The sequence below is a fragment of the Dasypus novemcinctus genome, chromosome 2 (genome assembly GCF_030445035.2).
Source record: "Dasypus novemcinctus isolate mDasNov1 chromosome 2, mDasNov1.1.hap2, whole genome shotgun sequence".
Lineage (NCBI taxonomy): Eukaryota > Metazoa > Chordata > Mammalia > Cingulata > Dasypodidae > Dasypus > Dasypus novemcinctus.
In genome coordinates this window covers 154,814,580-154,835,547 of record NC_080674.1, presented here as the reverse complement: position 1 = coordinate 154,835,547, position 20,968 = coordinate 154,814,580, and the positions used below count along the sequence as shown (strand labels likewise).

At 36.2% G+C, this 20,968-nt stretch overlaps 1 protein-coding gene across 1 annotated transcript in view; it reads left to right on the top strand.

Moving 5' to 3' along the window:
- Positions 1–20,968, top strand: part of LARS1 (leucyl-tRNA synthetase 1) — a 75,570-nt gene that overhangs the window by 44,046 nt on the left and 10,556 nt on the right. Inside the window, exons 16-28 of the mRNA XM_058280294.1 lie at positions 3,158–3,243; positions 3,337–3,402; positions 3,501–3,583; positions 3,951–4,089; positions 4,835–5,047; positions 7,418–7,475; positions 9,857–9,920; positions 13,950–14,133; positions 15,326–15,416; positions 16,303–16,443; positions 18,193–18,333; positions 18,579–18,689; positions 20,751–20,861. Of these exons, the coding sequence (XP_058136277.1) occupies positions 3,158–3,243; positions 3,337–3,402; positions 3,501–3,583; positions 3,951–4,089; positions 4,835–5,047; positions 7,418–7,475; positions 9,857–9,920; positions 13,950–14,133; positions 15,326–15,416; positions 16,303–16,443; positions 18,193–18,333; positions 18,579–18,689; positions 20,751–20,861 (1,488 nt within the window). The remainder of the gene's footprint in view (positions 1–3,157; positions 3,244–3,336; positions 3,403–3,500; positions 3,584–3,950; positions 4,090–4,834; positions 5,048–7,417; positions 7,476–9,856; positions 9,921–13,949; positions 14,134–15,325; positions 15,417–16,302; positions 16,444–18,192; positions 18,334–18,578; positions 18,690–20,750; positions 20,862–20,968) is intronic.

Below are 20,968 nucleotides of genomic sequence, written 5' to 3'. Positions count from 1 at the left end.
TTTAAATGTAGGCACATATATACAACATAAACTTCCCCATCTCAGCCATTCCCAAGCATATCATTCAGTGGGATTGCTCAGATTTATGATGTTTGGTACCTCACCACTTTCCATTACTAAAACTTCCTTATCTCCTCAAATAGAAATCCTGTATCCATTATGCCCCCTCCCCGGCAACCTATACTATAATTTCTATCTCTGTGAGCTTGCATATTCTCCAGTATTTTATTTGCAGTTAATGGGGGTTAAATTTAATATCCTCAGTCTTTAAAAATCTTGTTTGCTTTGATACCAACTTAACTTCAATAGTGTATACAAACTATGTTCCTATACCCCTTAGTGCCCCATCCTTTATGTAGTTCTTGTCATAAATTGTATATTTATGTATTACCAGTCTGAAATCATTGATTTATCATTACATTTTATACATTTGCCTTTTAGAGTATGTAGGAAGTAAAAAGTAGAGTTGGAAAAACAAATAACCGTATTAGCATTTCTATTTACCCATTTTGTTACCCTTACCTGAGACTTGTTTTCCCATGTGGCTTCAGTCAATTGTCCAGTGTCCTTTCCTTTCAACATACAGAACTCTCTTTAGCGTTTCTTATAGGGCCAGTCTAGTTATGAACTCCCTCGACTTTTGTTTATCTGAAAATGTCTTAATCTTACCCTCATTTTTAAAATAGTTTTGCCAGATATAGAATTCTTAGTTGTCAATCTTTTACTTTCAGCATTTTAAATATATTTACCTGGTGCCTTCTTGCCTCCATGCTTTCTGGTAAGAAATTGGCACTTAATCTTATTGATGCTCCATTGCATGTGACATGTTGCTTCTCCTTTGTGGCTTTCAGAATTCTCTTTTTTATCTTTGTCATTCGACATTTTGATTATAACATTGGTGGGTCTACTTGGATTTATCCTGTTTGCTCTTTGTTGAGCATCTTGGATGTGTATATTCATGTCTTTTGTTAAATTTGGGAAGTTTTAAGGCATTAGTTCTTTGGATATTCTTTCCATCCCTTTCTCTCTTCTTCTGGGACTCCCACCATGCATATATTGATATGCTTGATGGTGTCCCACGGCTTTGTCAAGCTCTGTTAATTTTTGTTTATTCTTGCCTCTTTCTTTATTAGGTCAATGACCTGATCTTCATGTTCACGGATTCATTTTTCTGTCGGCTATCATCTGCTGTTGAACCCTTCTAGGGAATTTTTATTTTCAGTTACTGTGGTCTTCAGCTCTTTTTAGTTCCTTTCATAATCTCCATCTCTCTAATCATATTCTCTTTGTGTTCATCTGTTTTTTTCCCTGATTTCCTTTAGTACTTTGCCCATGTTTTCCTTAGCTCTTTGAGTATATTTAGGATAATTTTTTAAAAAGTCTTTGTCGAATGTCCCAGGTCCAATCTTCCTCAATGATGGTTTATGGTACTTTATTCTTCTTCTTTGCTTGGGCCATTGCTTCCTGTTTTTTGGTATGTTTTGTAGTCATTTGTTGAAACATGGACATTTTGGTATTTTAATGTGTTCTTTTTGGAATTTAGACTCTGTGATATCTGTTCCTTAGGCTTATATCCAGCTAGCTTTATTACAGAGCTTTCCTTGGATGCCAGGAGCTAAAAACAACAACAAAAAAACAAAGAGTAAAAAAAGAAAACACTCTTCTCAGTCTTTGCAGTTGAACTGTGTGAGCCACAGAACTTATCTAGACAATGAGTTTAGAGATTAACTCCAGGCCAAAGCATAGTCATTCCTTTTGCATATATGTCTTATCTCAGGCATGTGCATGTAGCCTTAGGAATTACACCATTTACATAGATTCAAATGTCCCCTCTTTCCAGTGGGAATTTTTCTTGGCATTATAAATCTTTTTTTTTATTTAAAGATTTATTTTTATTTATTTATATCTCCTTCCCCTCCCCCCCCATTGTTTTACGCTTGCTGTCTGCTTTCTCTCTTTGTCCTTTCGCTGTTTTCTTCTGTGTCTCCTTTGCTTCTCTTTGGGCAGCACGAGGACCTGGAACCTTCCAGAGTGGGAGAGAAGTGCTCTATCTCTTATGCCACCTCAGATCCCTGATGTTCTGCATCTCTTTTTTTATCTCCTCTGTGTCTCTTTTTGTTATGTCATCTTGCTGCGCCAGCACTCCTGTGTGGGCCAGCACTCTGCATGGTCCAGCATTCTGCTTGGGCCAGCTCTCCACTTGGGCTAGCTTGCCTTCATCAGGAGGCCCTGGGAATGGAACCCTGGACCTCCTTTATGGCAGACGGGAGCCCAATTGCTTGAGCCACATCTGCTTCCCCATTATGAATCTTTATTTTATTTTTTTAAAAGATTTATTTTTATTTATTTTTCTCCCCTTCTCCCCCCCGCCCTGCCCCAGTTGTCTGCTCTCTGTGTCCATTCACTGTGTGTTCTTCTGTGTTCTCTTCTATTCTTGTCAGTGGCACTGAGAATCTGTGTCTTTTTTTGTTGCATCATCTTGCTGCATCAGCTTTCCGTGTGTGTGGCCGCCACTCCTGGGCAGGCTGAACTTTCTTTCGCACTGGGCGGCTTTCCTTACGGGGTGCACTCCTTCCACGTAGAGCTCCCCTACGCAGGGGACACCCCTGCCTGGCACGGCACTCCTTGTGTGCATCAGCACTGCACATGGGCCAGCTCCACATAGGTCAAGGAGGCCTGGGGTTTGAACTGTGGACCTCCATGTGGTAGGCGGACGCTCTATCCGTTGAGCCAAGTCTGCTTCCCCATTAAGAGTTGTTAGTAACAATTTAGGTTTTTTATTTAATGAAAGCAGTTGTTCCATGCCTTTAATTTCCTATTTTATTCATAGTTTTATTATAATGAGGATAAAAGGCAGCTGCCATAGGAAGCCTAATCTTCAAACTATAGGATTAGAAACTACTAAACATCTTTCATTTTCCACTGAAAAGAAATTATCTGTAGATACACTACAAGGTGATCCACTTGATGAAGATATATGCCATTTCAAAAGCAGGTATTATATAGAAGGAAAGTCAGATGACTTCTAGGAAGATAGAAGACACAATGAAAATGTGGTGGCATATCATTTTATAGAAAAGTTACTTTTATTATCCTTGAGGAATTAAGATTGACTTGATATAATATCTAATATATATTTTTATTTATTTTCTTTTAGGGAGATGCTCAGATTTACATGGAACCAGAAAAACAAGTGATATCCAGGTCTTCAGATGAATGTGTTGTGGCCCTGTGTGACCAGTGGTTAGTTTCTCTTATAGCAAGAAGAAACATCCTTTTGTCAGTATTTGGCTTATCTCTTTGACTTTTGTTTTGTAATCAATTTGTCCCTTGCAGGTACTTGGATTATGGAGAAGAGAACTGGAAGAAGCAGACATCTCAGTGCTTGAGGCACCTTGAAACGTAAGATGGGAAAAAGTGACGAGGGAGAGGAAAGGAGATGAGAAACATGGAAGATGGTAATGGTGAAGAGAGACAACTTTACATTTTACTCTCTCTAGATTCTGTGAGGAGACCAGGAGAAATTTTGAAGCTACCTTGGGTTGGCTACAAGAACATGCTTGCTCGAGAACTTATGGTTTAGGTAAGCAAACTTCAAATTTTTCTGTTTGGATGACTTTACCGATTATGCAGCAAATTTATGTTTCTACCTTTCTTTGCTCTCTTCATGTGTTTTCCTCAAGGAGAAGTGAGAGATTTTGGTTACTAGGTGAGGGAAACTAGGTTGTGGTCTTCTACTATCTATCCTGTGGTAGAACTATGCCCATTCTAAACCCATTTAGCTTTTATGGGACAGACTCCAAAACACTTAACATATTGTTTTTATTAATTATTCAAGTCGAGTGAGTGTAAGAACTTAAGTCAGTAGCTTTCTAAATGAAAATGTGGATTTTTAGATGAAGTGAATCTTGCATTCTTCATGCATTATTTTTCTTCTTTTTATCTTGTAGGCACTCGCCTGCCTTGGGATGAACAGTGGCTGATTGAATCACTCTCTGATTCTACTATTTACATGGCATTTTACACAGTTGCACACCTTTTGCAGGGGGGTAACTTGCATGGACAGGCAGAGTCTCCACTGGGTATAAGGTTGGTAAAGAGAAAAAAGGGCATAGTTTGTTAGCAAGAGTTGTGATCTTTTGATTTCCATATTGAAATGTTCCTTTTTTATATTTATTTTTCATAAGAGTTCATTTAGTGGGAATTTTGTCATGCAATTTTTTTTTATATTGAACTAAGAAAAAAGTAAATCATCCCCCAATTATTAATATTCATTCTTCACCATTATTGTGGAAACCTGTCATCCTCACTTGCTACTGTAAATACATTAAGAAAGAAACTCCTGCTAAGGGGTGTGGAGATTTTCTTTTTGGAGTAATGAAGTTGTTCTGAAATTTTTTGTGGTCATGAATGCACAACATTGTTATTATACCATAAGCCATTAATTATACACTTTAGGTAAATTGTATGGTATGTGAATATATCTCAGTAAAACTGCTTAATAACTAAATAATTGCACAAGAATAGCCAGAATTAGCAGCTATATACAGCAGAGGAAACAGAGATTGAGAGGTGAATAATTTTCTTGTTTGTTTATTATTATTACTGAAATAATGAAAATGCTCTAATAATTGTTGAAGTGATGAATGCAAAACTATGTGATTATACCAGATACCACTGATTTTACACTTTGGATGAACTGTATGCTTTATTAATATGTATCAATAAAATTGATTTACTTAAAAAAAAAGAAAGAAACTTCTAATTTATGGTTAGTTTGAAATAACTGATTCACAGAAAGTATCTATATATATATGTTTTATTTTTAATACAGACCACAACAGATGACCAAGGAAGTTTGGGATTATGTTTTCTTCAGGGAGACTCCATTTCCTAAGACTCAGATCCCGAAGGAAAAATTAGATCAGTTAAAGCAGGAGTTTGAGTCCTGGTATCCTGTGGATCTTCGTGTCTCTGGCAAGGATCTTGTTCCAAATCATCTTTCATATTACCTTTATAATCATGTGGCTATGTGGCCAGAACAAAGGTGAGTGCTAAAATAAATTTGGACTAGATTTATTGATTGTCAGTAGTTATCTTGTGACTTCAAATATCTAAGAAGTTATTGTGGAGAATGTAGATCAATTTGCCAATTACATTCTTTTTTGTTTATGAAATCTTTGCTAAATAGAAAGCACACCTTCTCCTATTTCTTATATCCAGAGAGCCTCGTGCCTACCTAGGACCATCAAAGCCTGTCACATTTCAGATGCATTGATGATCCAGTAATTATTATGACTTGTTACACAATCATTTGACCTGTTAGATGCAAGAATAAAGGCAGTTTAGATATTTTAAGAATTGGAAGGAATCTTCCTTTACATCTGAGGAAACTGCTAATGAGAATATGGCTCTAACAGAAACATTTTTAACACTTTATGTACTCAAGAGTAATCCCTCCATTCTTTAATTCCTGACCTAGACATTTTTCTATATATTCCCCTACAGTCTCTCAAGCAGCTAGAAAAATAAATCCCTTCCTCTGTTCAAATGTTAGTTCATGTAACTAAAATAATTTCATTTCACTTCTGGTATTTAGAATGAGATTGCATTTTTTCCCTCAAAAATAAAAGAAAGATTTAGAAGTAGAGAAATAAAATAATCTAATGTAGTTCTTGCACCACTTGTCATCAAATTATTTTTTTGATTGTTTCAAATATATTTTTAAAGAAATCGCATATCTCAAAAGTACAAGTTACTAATATAGTTGATTCTTCACCCTCTGCATCAAGTTTTTGACATTTGTTTTTTTTTTAAAGTAATAATAAGTGCTTATGCCATACACTGTTCTAAATTCTTGTAGTAACTCATTTGATTTTCTTTGCAACTTTTGGAGGAAGTCTGTAGTATCTTTCACTTTATAGACAGGGAAAAAGAGGCATAGAGAGAGCAAATAACTTACCCAGGGTATCCAACTAGTAAATGGAAGAACCAGGATGCAAACTGAGGCAGTCTGGCTCCAGAACTATAGGGACTATATCCCATGTGATTTCATTGTTAGAATGAATAAATGAATGAGTGTCATGTACATAGTTTGAAATTTTAAACAGTGCAAAAGGTAAAAAATGAAAAGTGATTTTTTGCCCTTGACCTCATATCACCCTACTTCCCAAAGCTTAATCATCACTGCTACTGGTTTCCTGTGATTTCTTCTGGAAAAAATATTTTATGTATATACAAGCATTAGGTACTTAATATTTTAAAATTTATACAAAACACCACATTGTACACACTATCTCCTGCATTTTTCACTTAATTTTTCTTTTTTTAAGATTTATTTATTTATTCCCTTCCTTGTTTGTGGTCACCGTCTGGTCTGTCTGTCCATTTGCTGTGTGCTCTCTGTGTCTGCTTGTCTTCTCTTTAGGAGACACTGGGAACTGAACCTGGGACCTTCCATGTGGGAGAGAAGCACTCAATTGCTTGAGCCATCTCTGCTCAACCATGTTGTGTCTCTCATTGCATTTCCTCTTTCTCTATTTGTTGCGTCATCTTGTTGCACCAGCTTGCCGCACCTGCCAGTGGCCCCAGCTTGCCTTCTCCAGGAAGCACTGGAAACTGAATCCAGAACCTCCCAGGTAGTAGGCGGGAACCCAATCACTTGAGCCACAGCCACTTCCCAATTTAATGTTTTTTATTTATTTATTTGTTTGTTTGTTTGTTTTTCACCCTTCCCCTCCTCCTGCCCTGCTGTTTTTGCTGTCTGTGTCTTCTCATATTCTTTCTTTTAGGATTCACCAGGATTCGACCCTGGTTCCCTGTCAATTGCACCACTTCAGTTCTGGTTTCTGCTGCGTTTCACCTTGACTCTCCCCTTGTCTCTCTTTCGTTGCATCATCATCTTACTGTGTGACTCATGTGAGCAGGCACTGGCTCACCAGACAGGCGCTTGTGCGGACATTCATGTGGGCACTGGATCACCACGTGGGCACTTGCGCAGGCAGTGGCTCACTCCGTGGTCATGCTTTCTCTTCTTTTTCACCAGGAGGCCCCAGGGATGGAACCTGGGTCCTCCCTTATGGTAGGCGGAAGCTCGATCACTTGAGCCACATCTGTTTAATAGGTTTTGTGTTTGTTTTTTTTTTTAAATATGTTTTTAAGATCTTTTCATCCATACCTAGATTACTGCCCCTAATTTTTAAATAGTTGCATAGTATTTCACTGTATGTCTTTACCATGGTTTATATAACTTGTTCTTCACTACTGGACACTTTGGTTTTCATTTGTTTCTTACAGTAAATATACTTGTACATTTATTTTAGCAAACTTATATATCTGTTAGCATCTTCCTCAAAATTTTAAGCCTAGATCACAATCTTTAATTTTATTTTCTGTCTTTAAACATTTACCTTTAAAGTGACAAATGGCCTGCAGCTGTGAGAGCAAATGGACATCTCCTCCTCAACTCTGAGAAGGTAAAGATTATTGCCTCTGGTGAAGGTTTAAAATTCTAAGAAGGTTTTTCAGATTTAGGAAGTTATAGAAGTTATTCCTTTTTTTTTTTTTTTAAAGAAATAAAGAATATGAACTGATAGATGTCAAAAAACTTTCCATTTCAAATGTTTTCAGGACTAAACATAAATTTTTCTTTTTAAAATTGAGCTAGTTGATAGTATTAATTGAAGGGAAACAAAGGGAATATTTGCCTCTTATAAAAATTGTATTTAGAATGCCAAAAAGTGACACAAATTGTGACTGATAGAGACAGGGACAGGAAATGTAAAGATCCTAACTTTGTGACCCTGGAAGATATTTCTCATGAAATTCAGAAAATGATTTGATGTGTGTGTGTGTGTTGTTGTTTTTTTAATATTATAACCAGCCACGAAATTGGTAGAATAATAGAATTTTGGAGTTATAAGGCTGGTAGGTATCATTTGATGCATCTTGCCAGGCATTATAATATCCCTCTCTATATTACTACTACCACTGCTATTTCTACTGATGATATAATGTGCATTTTATAGACTATATATGATTTGATCTCATTAATCACCTTAATACATGGTTATACACACTTCTTGACAAAGTCCCCACTTATCCTTGATGGCTTTGTGCAAATTAGAAAAGGGTACCCCTCCTCAACAAAAAAAAGTTGCAGTATTATTTATTTCTCATTAATAACAAATTGGGTTTTTTAGAGCCAATGAATTTTTAAAATAACCATTGGGATAGTAATACTAAAATAGTATTGATTCTTATATTATTAATTGTCATAATGTTATAGCAGATTATATGAATTATATTATAAAATATCAGATTTAGCCAGTGCCCTAATATTGAAAGGTAACAAAAAATTAATTTAACACATTCAGTTATTAGCACATTAGATAAGAAAGCATGACCTATTTTAATAGACTTTGTTAGATCAGCAAGGACTTTTGATGGCAAACTCATTCCTCCTTTTTAAGTCAAAGCAGAACAATATATATTAATCCTTTTAGAACATGATATTTGCTTTAGTTTGGACATTATTATAGTGATTTTTTAAAAATATATACTTTTTAATTTTTTTGGAAAAGATACTTAGATTACATAAATGCTATATAAAAAATATAGGGGATTCCCTTATGCTCCACTTCCAACCCCTCCACGTTTTCCTACATTAAAAACATCCTTCATTAGTGTGCTACATTTATTACAATTGATGAAACATTTTGGAGCATTTGCCACTAAGTGTGGATTATAGTTTACATTGTAGTTTACTCTCTCTTCTGCACAATTTTGTGAGTTATGACAAGATATATGATGACTTGTATATCTGTCATTGCAGTGTCATTCAGGACAATTCCCAAGTCCCAAAAATGTCCCCATATGACACCTGATTTTCGCTTATCCTCCCCTCAGAACCTCCAGGGGCTACTGCCTCCACATCAATGATGAAAGTTCTTCCATTGCTAGAATCACAATAAGTCTATACTAGAATATCAGTAAGTCTACTGTAGTCCGTTATTCATTCCCCAGTCCTGAGGATTCTGGGATGGTGATGCCTACTCCACCTCTAATTGAGAGAGGGCTTATAATGATTTTTGTTTTATTTTATTTTATTTTTATTTATTTATTTGTTTGTTTGTTTGTTATATTTAAGGAGGTACTGGGGATTGAACCTGGACCTCATACATGGGAAGCAGGCACTCAACCACTTGAGCTATATCCGCTTAATGGTTTTATTAGAACAAGATACTTTATTGCTATGTAGTGGAAAATTTATATAATAATTATCTCCCTTTGGCTTCAGCGAAGTTATGATAAAGATAAAATAATTAAAATAAAGATTGCTAGTCTGTTAGTGGTGCCTCCTTAGACATGCTACCCTCATGCAGAGTGCAACTGGAAAAACCATCTGTTGTGATTCTATTGATGAGAAGTTTCCTGAAATCTTAACTCCAACCTCATGAGTCTAGTCCATTCCATTTCTGAATAACTCTGATTGCTGTAAAGCTCCTTTATGAAATGTTCAGAGTTACAGTGGAATCATTACATGAGTTACCAGGAAACACTATAGCTTAATGAAAAGAGCAGTAGACTTGAGTATCAGACTGGAGATCCTGTCATACCTCTGTCACTGACTAGCTGGGTGACCCAGGCAAGTCATCTTTATTTACTGGGCTTCAGTTTTTATCCTCTGCTAAATTCTTGTAAGGTATTTTTTTCCTTTCCATCTTTCTGATTCCTTTTTCCTTCATCTAATTTAATTTGAACTATTGACTTGATCTATTTTATTTATATAGATATTCTTAAATATACATAACTTATTGTATATATATTTATATTAATCATTGACTTTTCACTTCAGATGTCAAAATCCACAGGCAATTTCCTCACTTTGTCCCAAGCTATTGACAAATTTTCAGCTGATGGTGAGTATAACTTTGTTATTGCTGTTTTGTGTTGCATAGGGTTTGATTCTCCTCAGATCACAGAAAACAAAATAGTGTTTTACTCCTATTGCTTTTATCTTTTATTTTTAATAACATTTAAAAAAGTATTCATGCTTTCTTTGTGGACAATGAAAATGTAATTAAAACATAATTGTTGAGGTGATCTGTTCTGGAGCAAATTCAAGTTAAGCTTACTTAGTGTCTTATTTTGAAAGAAACTCACGTAGTTACCACCTGGTTTGTTGCTAATTTTTTTTTTACTAATGGTAAGATTCAAGACTTGGTTTGTAAAGATGTTAAGAGTATGTGGGGGGAAGCAGATATGGCTCAAGTGGTTGGGCTCCTGTCTACCATATGGGAGGTCCAGGGTTTGATTCCCGGCACCTCCTGGTGAAGGCAAGCTGGCTCGCATGGTGAGCTGGCCCAAGTGGAGAGCTCGCCCATGTGGAGTACTGGCCCATGCAGGACTACTGGCCTGTGCAGAAAGTTGGTGCAGCAAGATGATGCAATAAGAAGAGCCACAGAGGAATGACAGTAAGAGGCACAGCAGACCAGGGAGCTGAGGTGGTGCAAGAGATTGAGTACTTCTCTCCCACTCTGGAGGTTCCCAGGATCAGTTCCTGGTGCTGCTAAAGAAAGTATGTGGGAAACCTTCCCAAGATGTTTCCTCTATATTTGATATTCCTATAGGTGCCTTGAACATGGAAGCGTTCATTTTCAGAAAAAAAATTTTTTTTACACTGGCCTCAGGACTTTTTAATTTTATCATTATTTTGTCCAGAGAAGAAATATGTACTGTCTAATCTGAAGGAACCATTAATTTCTTATGTAACCTAGTCATTGGTGGTCATGGTACTTTTCACTGCATAGTTTACAGCATAGTTTTGAGTTCTCAGTTTCTTTAAATGGGAGCTGTGGCAGTTTGAGATTATGAATTCCAAAAAGAGAGATTATGCTTGTAAACTGGTCTGTTCCTGTGGGCATGATACCCTTTGATTGTATTAGATTCAGCTGAGATGTCTTGGATTAAATTTTGTTAAGATTAGCGTTTTGGGCAGCAGACTTGGCCCAGTGGTTAGGGCGTCTGTCTACCACTTGGGAGGTCCGCGGTTCAAACCCCAGGCCTCCTTGACTCGTGTGCAGCTGGCCCATGAGCAGTGCTGATGTGCGCAAAGGAGTGCCGTGCCACGCAGGGGTGTCCCCCGCATAGGGGAGCCCCACGTGCAAGGAGTGCACCCCATAAGGAGAGCCGCCCAGCACGAAAGAAAGTGCAGCCTGCCTAGGAATGGTGCCACACACACAGAGAGCTGACGCAACAAGCTGACGCAACAAAAAGAAACAGAATTCCCATGCCGCTGACAACAACAGAAGCGGACAAAGAAGACGCAGCAAATAGACACAGAGAACAGACAACTGGGGTGGGGGAGGGGAGATAAATAAATTAAATAAATCTTTAAAAAAAAAAAAGATTAGCGTTTTGATTTGACCATATCAGTACAGTGTAACTCTGTTTGAGTCCCTGCCCTCTTCATGGGCTATATAAATATACACTCAATCAAGGGGACATGCAGAAGTATATAAACAGGAGAAGAACACAGAGGAAGAGAGATAATACCATAGATATGGCAGAGGCTCCAGGGAGAGAGAGGAGCATTCACCTGATAATTTATATCCAAAGAGGCCAGAGTCCTGAGCAACTGAGCAGACTGGGAAGGAAACAAGCCCTCCAACCTACACCTGAGATTGGAAGAAGGTACACCCACGGGGCCTTAGGAGAAAAGAGGGAGGCTGAACCCTCTCAGAGGTCACCCGCCATCTTGCTTCAACATGTGGCAACGGTTTTTGGTGAGGAACTAACCTTGAGTTGAACTCTTTAGGGCTTGTAATTGTAAGCTTTTACCCCATATAAATACTCTTTGTAAAAGCCAACAGATTTCTGGTGCTTTGCATCAATACCCCTTTTGGCTGACTAATACAGGAGTCAAGCTATTTCTGTCTCTGTCTCTTAAAATATGGTATTTAAAGTGTTATTTGCTTTGGAAAAGGTAGTAGACTCATATGAAACAAAATTGAGAAGTTATAAAAATATGCATAGGGAGCAGATGTGGCTCAAGCAGTTCAGCACCCGCTTCCCACATGGGAGGTCCTGGGTTTGGTTCCCAGTGCTTCCTAAAGAAGACAAACATACAGTGAGCAGACAATGATTAGACATGAAGCAAAAACAATGAGCAGACAATGAGCAAAAAAAAAAAGAACGAGCAAAAACAAAAAAAAAATGAGTGGATGTGGCTCAAGCAGTTGAGTGCACCTCCAACATGAGAGATCCTGAGTTCGGTTCCCAGTGCCTTCTAATGAAAAGACTAACAGCAGACAACGAGTGAAAATAGGAAGCAGACAATGAGCGCACACAATGAGCAAAAGCAACGAGCAGACAGCTAGCTGTTGCATAGCTACCCATTGTCCCTCAGAGACAAAGTTAACAGTTTTCTCAGGTACTTTCATACATTGCTGGTGGGAATGCAAATTGGTACAACTTTCCTGCAGGGAGATTTGACAATAATTAACAAAACTGTACATGCAGTTACCTTTTTGACCCCCAAATCCAGTTCTAGGGATCTATCCTGAATATATATTTCCAAAATTTGAAAATATACACACGCTGGGTTATTCATTGCAACATTATTTGTACTTGCAAAATATTGGAATCAATCTAAATGCCTTTAAGTAAGAGGAGGTTGAATAAATTCACCATTCATGTAGTGGAGGACTATGCAGCTTGTAAAAAAAAGATGAGGAAGATCCCTATCTTGGAAATTGCTGATTTAGAGTGATTTCCAGGAAATACTTTTTTTTAATACAAGGATTTAACAAATAGGGAGAAATATTGTAGATAATGAGTGCCAGGTTTTGCACTATCGGAGTAAAGAAGATTAGTAAGTAGAGGGGGAATGCTAGAATGAACCCTGGGATGTTGGATGAAAATTTTGGATATCAGTATGAATTCATGGTTTTTAATTTATATACAGATAGATAGCTATAGAAATAAATATAGATGTGTGAGTATGTGGGATTAGTATACATACATACATTTCCTATCTCTGTCAGTGAGAGATACTGCCATAACCAGATGATCAAGGTTAGCATACTAGTGATAAGTTATCAAACCTGCTATGATGCACAGAGGACACACCATCACTTTTGTGGTGTTCTTGCCAGAGGTGCATAAACTCAATCTTATTATGAGGAAACACCAGACAAATCCAAATGGGAAACATTCTACTAAGTAACTGACTAGTACTCATCAAAAGTGTCAAGGTCAAGAAAGACAAGAAAAGAGACAAACAGTCACAAACTTGAGGAGACCAAGATCAAATAATTAAATGCAATATAGGATGCTAGATTGGATCCTGGGACGGAAAAAGGCTATTAGAGGAAAAACTGTTGAAATTCAAATAAGGTCTATAGTTGAGTAAATGGTATTTTACCAATGTTATATTCCTCGTTTTGATAGTTGTCCTATGGCTGTATTGGTTGTTAACATTAGTGAGGCTGGGTGAAGGATATTTGTATATTCTCTGTACTGTTTTTTTGTAACTTTTTGTAAACCTAAAATTACTTCAAAAGAAATAGTTTAGGGGTGGGTGTTGCTCAGTGGTTGAGCGCCTGCTTCACACGTATGAGGTTCAATCCCTGGTACCTCGTAAAAATTTTTTAGCTTCTTGTGTATTCCAAAAAATATTTAATGTACACATAACTTATATTACATATTATCTCCCCCCTTCAAGAGGATAGCTGTTATACATTCTATTCCGTGTTTTGCCTTTTTTACTTAACAGTTTATATTTGAGATCCACTCCACATTGGTAAAGATTTTCCTCTTTCATTTGTTATTTCTTATTTTTTATTTCTTAATTTATATGTAGGATTTTCAGTGTATCCAGTTGGACACATATTTGATGTTCATGACCACATTTTTAATTGGATTAATTGGTTTTTCCCTTTTTCCAGGAATGCGCTTGGCTCTAGCTGATGCTGGTGATACTGTTGAAGATGCGAACTTCGTGGAAGCTATGGCAGATGCAGGTATTCTGCGTCTATACACCTGGGTGGAATGGGTGAAAGAAATGGTTGCCAACCGGGACAGCTTAAGAAGTGGTCCTGCCAGCACTTTCAACGATAGAGTTTTTGCCAGGTAATCTATGGACCCCAACCACTTGTACTTTTAGAGTTGTTTAATCTTGGTGCATTTTTAAGTTTTCTTTTTTTTTTCCCCTAAAATAACTTAGATAATAATAATAACTACTATTCAGTGAAGGCTTGCTTGTACCAGACACTGTTCTTAAGTACTTTGCATTCATTATCTGAATTTAGCCTCATGTCAGTCTTTTATGACAAAAATATTACTATTTTCTAAAGAAACTGAGGCTTAGAAAAATTAAGTATTTCATTAAAGGTCTCAAAGCTAGTAATTACAGACTTGAAATGTGTACTTCTGTGTCTCTTCAAATTCCATTCTTATAACCATTTTACTGTTTTGTCTTGAATTAGAGTAGAACAGAATGATGAATAAAAAAGTAATTTAGAAAAAAAAAGTGTCTTTTTCTTCCTTCTTTCTAAAGGTGTTTATCAACCTCTTTCTTTATGTCAAGAGCCATCCTAAGCACTAGTGTTACAAAGATAAATAGGACATGACCCTTCCTTATTGTATAGCAGGAGAGACAAATACTCAGATAATTATAAGAGTAAAAATAGGGGCAGAGGATTTCTTGGTTTCTTGAAAAATAATAGTATTTTTTCAAGGAGAGAAGAAAGCATGTACAAGCTATGGAAAAAGTGTGTTGTTTATCTGAAGTTTAGGGAGTAGACTGTAGTAGCTGCAGTATATAGTATATGGAGGGCTGAGATAGGAGATGAAAATGGATTAAGGCCAGATTAGGCCAGATTATGAAGGGTTTAGGTAACCTGATCCAGCAAAAAACCTTTATTTTTGTATCCAATATCAGTTATTTAAAATGGCACAATTAAAATTTGACTTTATAATCTAGTTAAGCTATTTTCTTACTGCATTTCATAACAAAGTTACCATTAAGGAATCTCTAAACAAGCATTGTTAACTGTGTTAACAGGAGCTCAAAGTACTGTCAGATTACAATACTTAAGGGTTGATGGACATTAGAGAGACTGTAATAGGCAGTTTTAAGGAACATAGAGATGGTTTTACAGGTGAGTAATTTTAAATGTTTTAAGACATTGTGCTCATCTACTACTAATATTTATTAGTATATGCAGCAGCTTTTGGTGTGTCTGTGTATGTATATGTGTGAATATATACATATATATATTTGCCTTTAAACTCAATAACTTTTGTTTCCCCTATTCAATAGTGAAATGAATGCAGGAATTATAAAAACAGATCAAAACTATGAAAAGATGATGTTTAAAGAAGCTTTGAAAACAGGGTTTTTTGAATTTCAGGTAGGCTATTTTAGTAACTATAAAACCTGTCATTGTGAATATGATGTATCTCCCCTCACCTTTCCTCTTGATATAATCTTATTACTCATGTCTAGTGGAGACTAAAAATCCTACCAAGAAATTTTAAAATTCTTCAGTATTGGTGATTTTTTGAAGTTTTTCTTTGATACTTTTTCTCTCATGTCTATTTAATAGGAAGAGTTCTCCTATTTGAGCCATAAGCATTAATAAAGAGATTAAATCTAAAAATCATTCACACTTATTAGGAAAACATTTTTAAATTGATAAAAATGAAGGTAACCTTTTAGGTTCTTTGTAACTGATTATGATTAGTTTGAAAGCAAATATTTAAATATCCTCCTAGGTTTTCCACAAGGTGTCAGTATTTCCTCAAATTTGGCATTTCAAAAAGTGCTTAAAGTAAAAAAATGTAGCTTTAGTCAATTGGTTTCGTAAAGTATCACATTGGGATTTATGTAACTTGGTTTTCAGAGATGTGGTTAAATAAGGATAAGTGCTGAGCATAGCAATGTGTCGTATTTATAGCCTTTTTTGATATTTAATATCTTTCCAGTATGCTGCTCAGAACACTAGCTCTTAGTACACAGTTAAAATTGTTCAACTTTTATGTCTCAGTTACAAATTAGCTTTTCCTTTTCTTTTTCTTCAGAATCATTAATATTAAATTGCAGTATCCTTTTGATAAAGATTGATATATATTTACTTACAAGTTGTTAAAAATAAAGTAAAATGTTTACAATAATTCATGATGGAAATTGAAAAGACTAAAATCTTAAAAATGCATTGAAACAATTTTTTCTTCCTTTAGTTTTATTTTAAAGAAGAACAGTGGGAGAAATGGTAAATAATTTCCATTTTGTTTTAGGCAGCAAAAGATAAGTACCGTGAATTGGCTATAGAAGGCATGCACAGAGAACTGGTGTTCCGCTTTATTGAAGTTCAGACACTTCTTTTGGCTCCATTCTGCCCACATTTGTGTGAACACATCTGGACACTTCTGGGGAAGGTAGCTTTATGCATTTAAGATGTTTTGGGCAGTTTTAATTTTGGCCTCATTAAATACATGTTGTGGGAATATTTGTAACTTAAGAAAAGAAGACTAAAAATGAATTTTTCAGGACTTATTACTGGATTCACTATCTTAATTATTACAACAGGTTTAAAGTGAGGCTATCTCTTGTTTAGACAGATGCGTTATGTATGTGTCTTTATATACACACACTGGGCATATTTTAAATGCATGTGATTATATGCATTTTTTTTTTTAAAGATTTATTTTTATTTATTTAATTCCCCTCCCCTCCCCCGGTTGTCTGTTTTCTGTGTCTTTTTGCTGCGTCTTGTTTCTTAGTCCGCTTCTGTTGTCGTCAGCCGCACGGGAAGTGTGGGCGGCGCCATTCCTCGGCAGGCTGCTCCCTCCTTCGCGCTGGGCAGCTCTCCTAACGGGTGCACTCCTTGCGCGTGGGGCTCCCCTACGCGGGGGACACCCCTGTGTGGCAGGGCACTCCTTGCGCGCATCAGCACTGCGCATGGGCAGCTCCACACGGGTCAAGGAGGCCCGGGGCTTGAACCGCGGGCCTCCCATGTGGTAGACGGACGCCCTAACCACTGGGCTAAAGTCCGTTTCCCTGATTATATGCATTTTGTTCATCACCTACCTACCATCTATTAGGAAATGTAATGTGTTTGAATATATTATATGTATATAACAAATCTGTTCTTTCAACTGTTTATTAAAAAGAGGAAAATATTGAGAAAGGATACAAACTACCTTAATTTAAAAAAATTTTTTTTAAATACCCTACCATAGCTCCCTCGCCTGTTTGCTCATTGTCTGCTTGCTGTGTCTCCTCGTTGTCTGCTCACTGTGTCTGTTCATTATGTCTGCTAGTTTTCTTTTAGGAGGCACCAGGAACTGAACCCAGGACCTCCCAATGTGGGAGGCAGGTGCCTTACTGCTTGAGCCACATCCATTCTCTGCTTGTTGTATCAGCTTATTGTGTCTGATTGTTGTGCCAACTCATTGTGTCTGCTCATTTAGGAGGTTCTGGGAACCAAACCCAGGACCTTCCATGTGGGAGGCAGGCACTCAACTGCTTGAGCCACTTCCACTCCCATGAGCTTCTTATCAGCAAAGAAAGAAGTGTGTATTTGCATAAATATTCCTGTTTTATATAAGCCCTATATACATACGGCTGCATATTCAGGGATATTTTATTAACATTCTTGCTGTGAAAATAAATTCGGTTATTTCTCCTAGGCTTGCAATAGATTAGCTCATTTAACAATCTTTTATAACTGTATTAGCCATGTTCTTTTGTACTTTTTCAGTGCAAGAACAATGCAGAAATTGTGCTCATGATGTATACACCGAATAGCCATACTTTTCAATACTGAATAATTAACAGGAAAAAAAAGAATAATTAATAGGATAAAAACTGGGAGTATACTTAATTTATATAATAATGATTAAATTTAGGCAAATTAGCATTACATAATTTTCTTTGAAAGTGAGCATATGTGTGTGGGTATTAATATGCTTGTACAAATGGATACTAATTAAGAATGTAGAGTCAGACTTCACAGCTTGAATTCTAGAGAACATTAGATCAGGGACTGTGGCAGTGTGTTGATGTTTAGTCAGGTTTGAACTTTGAGCACACGATTACAGATGGTAGTCTTGGTGTGAAATTATAATCAAGAATCACAAAATAGTTGTGTTGTCTAATCTCACTGGATTTTTTTTTTTTTAAAGCCACACTCAATTATGAATGCTTCATGGCCTGTGGCAGGTCCAGTGGATGATGCCTTGATACGTTCCTCACAGTATCTCATGGAAGTAGCACATGACCTTAGGTTACGACTCAAGAACTATCTGATGCCACCTAAAGGAAAGGTGAAGTCATTTTTTAAATAAAAAAGTCATTCCTGAAGAGTTATTGGTCAAATAACATTTGAATAGTCATGAAAATTAAGAAGACTTCCTTTAAAATGAATAGTGCTATCCTCACTGCTAATGCAGTTCTGCAGCATGTTTATGCTTTAATGTTAAAGGCAGTAGTGGTATATGTTGGGAGAAGGTTCTTTTCATTTTTGGTTTACAAAGTGATTAATGTTTTTTCCTTTTATTCTACCATGTAGAAGACTGATAAGCAGCCACCACAGAAGCCTTCACATTGCACCATTTATGTGGCAAAGAACTATCCACCTTGGCAACATATCACCTTATCAATTCTACGTAACCACTTTGAGGTGATGCTCTCAACAGACTTTTCTCCCCAACATTGTGGTGTACTACCCATGTTGTTTTTGTTTTTATGATGTTTGACCATGGGTGGGGGAAAGAAGACAGCTTTATTTATTTATCTCTAGGCAGGGAGCATCCTTTGTTATTCATGGTTGCTCTTAAATGGATGCTGAAGCAAAAGTTGCTGCTTTTTCATCATTTCTGAAACTTGAATGTAGAAATTCACTGGATATTGTTGTATGTAATTAAAAGATATGAGGCTTTTTTGTATATGTGGTTAAAAATTATGAAACAAAAGGACTGAATTTGCTTTTTGAATTTGTTTTGACTTGAACACCAGGATTCATGAAGCCTTAACCTTATTGGGTTTGAAAAAATTGAAGCTTGGCTCTTGAGTACATTAAAAGCAAATTTTGTTCAATTTAATAATTACCTATAGAAACAGAGCTCCAAGATGATTTTGGATTTCTTAGATACGGCTATCAAGTATGATAGTTCTATTTAAAAATAAACTCAATGTTTATAAATAGTTCAAGATTTTCCTAAGGTATTCAAAATGTGGAAATGAAGTAGACTGTGGAATTTTGGCTTTTTTAAAACTCAAGTTATTAGGCAGACACAAACCATTGAAGTTTATGTTCTTAAGAGAGAGAGAAACAAAATGGAATGACGACCAATGCTTAAAGTGAGACATAAAGCAAGAATCCTTAGCTTTGATATTCCAGACTATTACTGGATTTTTGCCTCAATATTTTTTATGGTTCTTAGTATTCATTAAGAAAAACTCAGAAAACTGCTTTTACATTTATATTTGATGGAAAGAGAAGAGTGAGTGTTTTTGTATTTTTGTGGAGAATTATCTCCTCCTTTGATTGTGTAAATAGAAATAGAAGGAAACTTTTAGAATCTGCTTGTGGATCTTGAATTATAGTAGGTAAAAGAGTAAAATCTACTATGTTGGGCAGAAAAATTAAACTGTGCCTTGGTGGTTTTCATTTTCATACCAGCATTTTTAAAGAAGAAGCAGAAGAACCAAATATAGTATGTAATGACCCAGCTATTAAAAAAATGCATCACCTCTGTTCTTTTAGAACTTATATTCTTACTTAGTATTCGTTGATTAGACATTATATAGTTTCAAAGCAAATCATCTTTTGGCATTATTTGAAAGGATTAGCTTCATTTAAAATTTTTGTTTGTTTTCATCCAAATGGAGTTTAAAAAAATGTTAGTTTATTATCAAGAAGAGTGTACTTACATAGAATATGGCACCTTTTTGGTGACATAAGGAAAAAGGAGTGTTTTCCATCCTCTCCCTTTTCTTTCATGTGTATTTCAAGATAACACATTGGCACGTGGAGAAAGTATTTTTTCCATGTACTTAAAAAAGGTTGGACTTGAAAGTAAATAATATCACCCCCAAATAGAAACTCTGTGCCCATTTATACACTAAATCCCCATACCTCCTTTCCCCCAGCACCTGGTAACCTCTAATTTATGTTCTGTCTCTATGAGTTTTAGGCACTTATTTTTTGAGTAGATAGAAATGATAGTACTTTTAATAGATCAATAACTAGGGATTTTTTCCTCCCCACATTTGTGTTAATAGTTTTCAAGTGTTCTGAAGCAGACGATTGTATAAGTGTTGTATGATAACTGTAAATTTTCACTTTAACATGATTAAGAAAATGCTTTAATAAGTTTAAAGACAAGATCTTCATGAAATGATTTTAATTTCTCACTAGCTAATACAAGGTTGCTATTCTGGAGGTACCATTATTGTAAGGAAAAACTAAGTATTCATCACAGTGTATCGATTTTTCTCCTTTGCACTAAAAAACGTGTATTATTGGAACTTAGAAGAAATAGGGGACTTCTTTCTGCACTGTTTATTTAACTGTCACTTCACCATGTTGCTAGGGGATACACACCCTTCTGCTCTTCTCTGGCAGACTATTAGAGGCCACCATTCAGCAACAGCAGATTCCCTACAAGTACACTACTATCCTTCATTATCTTAAAAATATTTATTCTCCACACCTCTACTCTGCCCCCTTTTTTTTTAGGCCAACCATGGAAAATTGCCTGATAACAAAGTCATTGCTAGTGAGCTAAGCACTTTGCCAGAATTGAAGAAATATATGAAGAAAGTGATGCCTTTTGTTGCCATGATTAAGGTAAGTTGTGGACATTAAACAGTTGTGATCACATGAGTAATGGTTAGATAGTAATGTTAGAATGAAAGGGAAAAGCTTTGGTCACAGTCACAACCAGACTGCTTCCC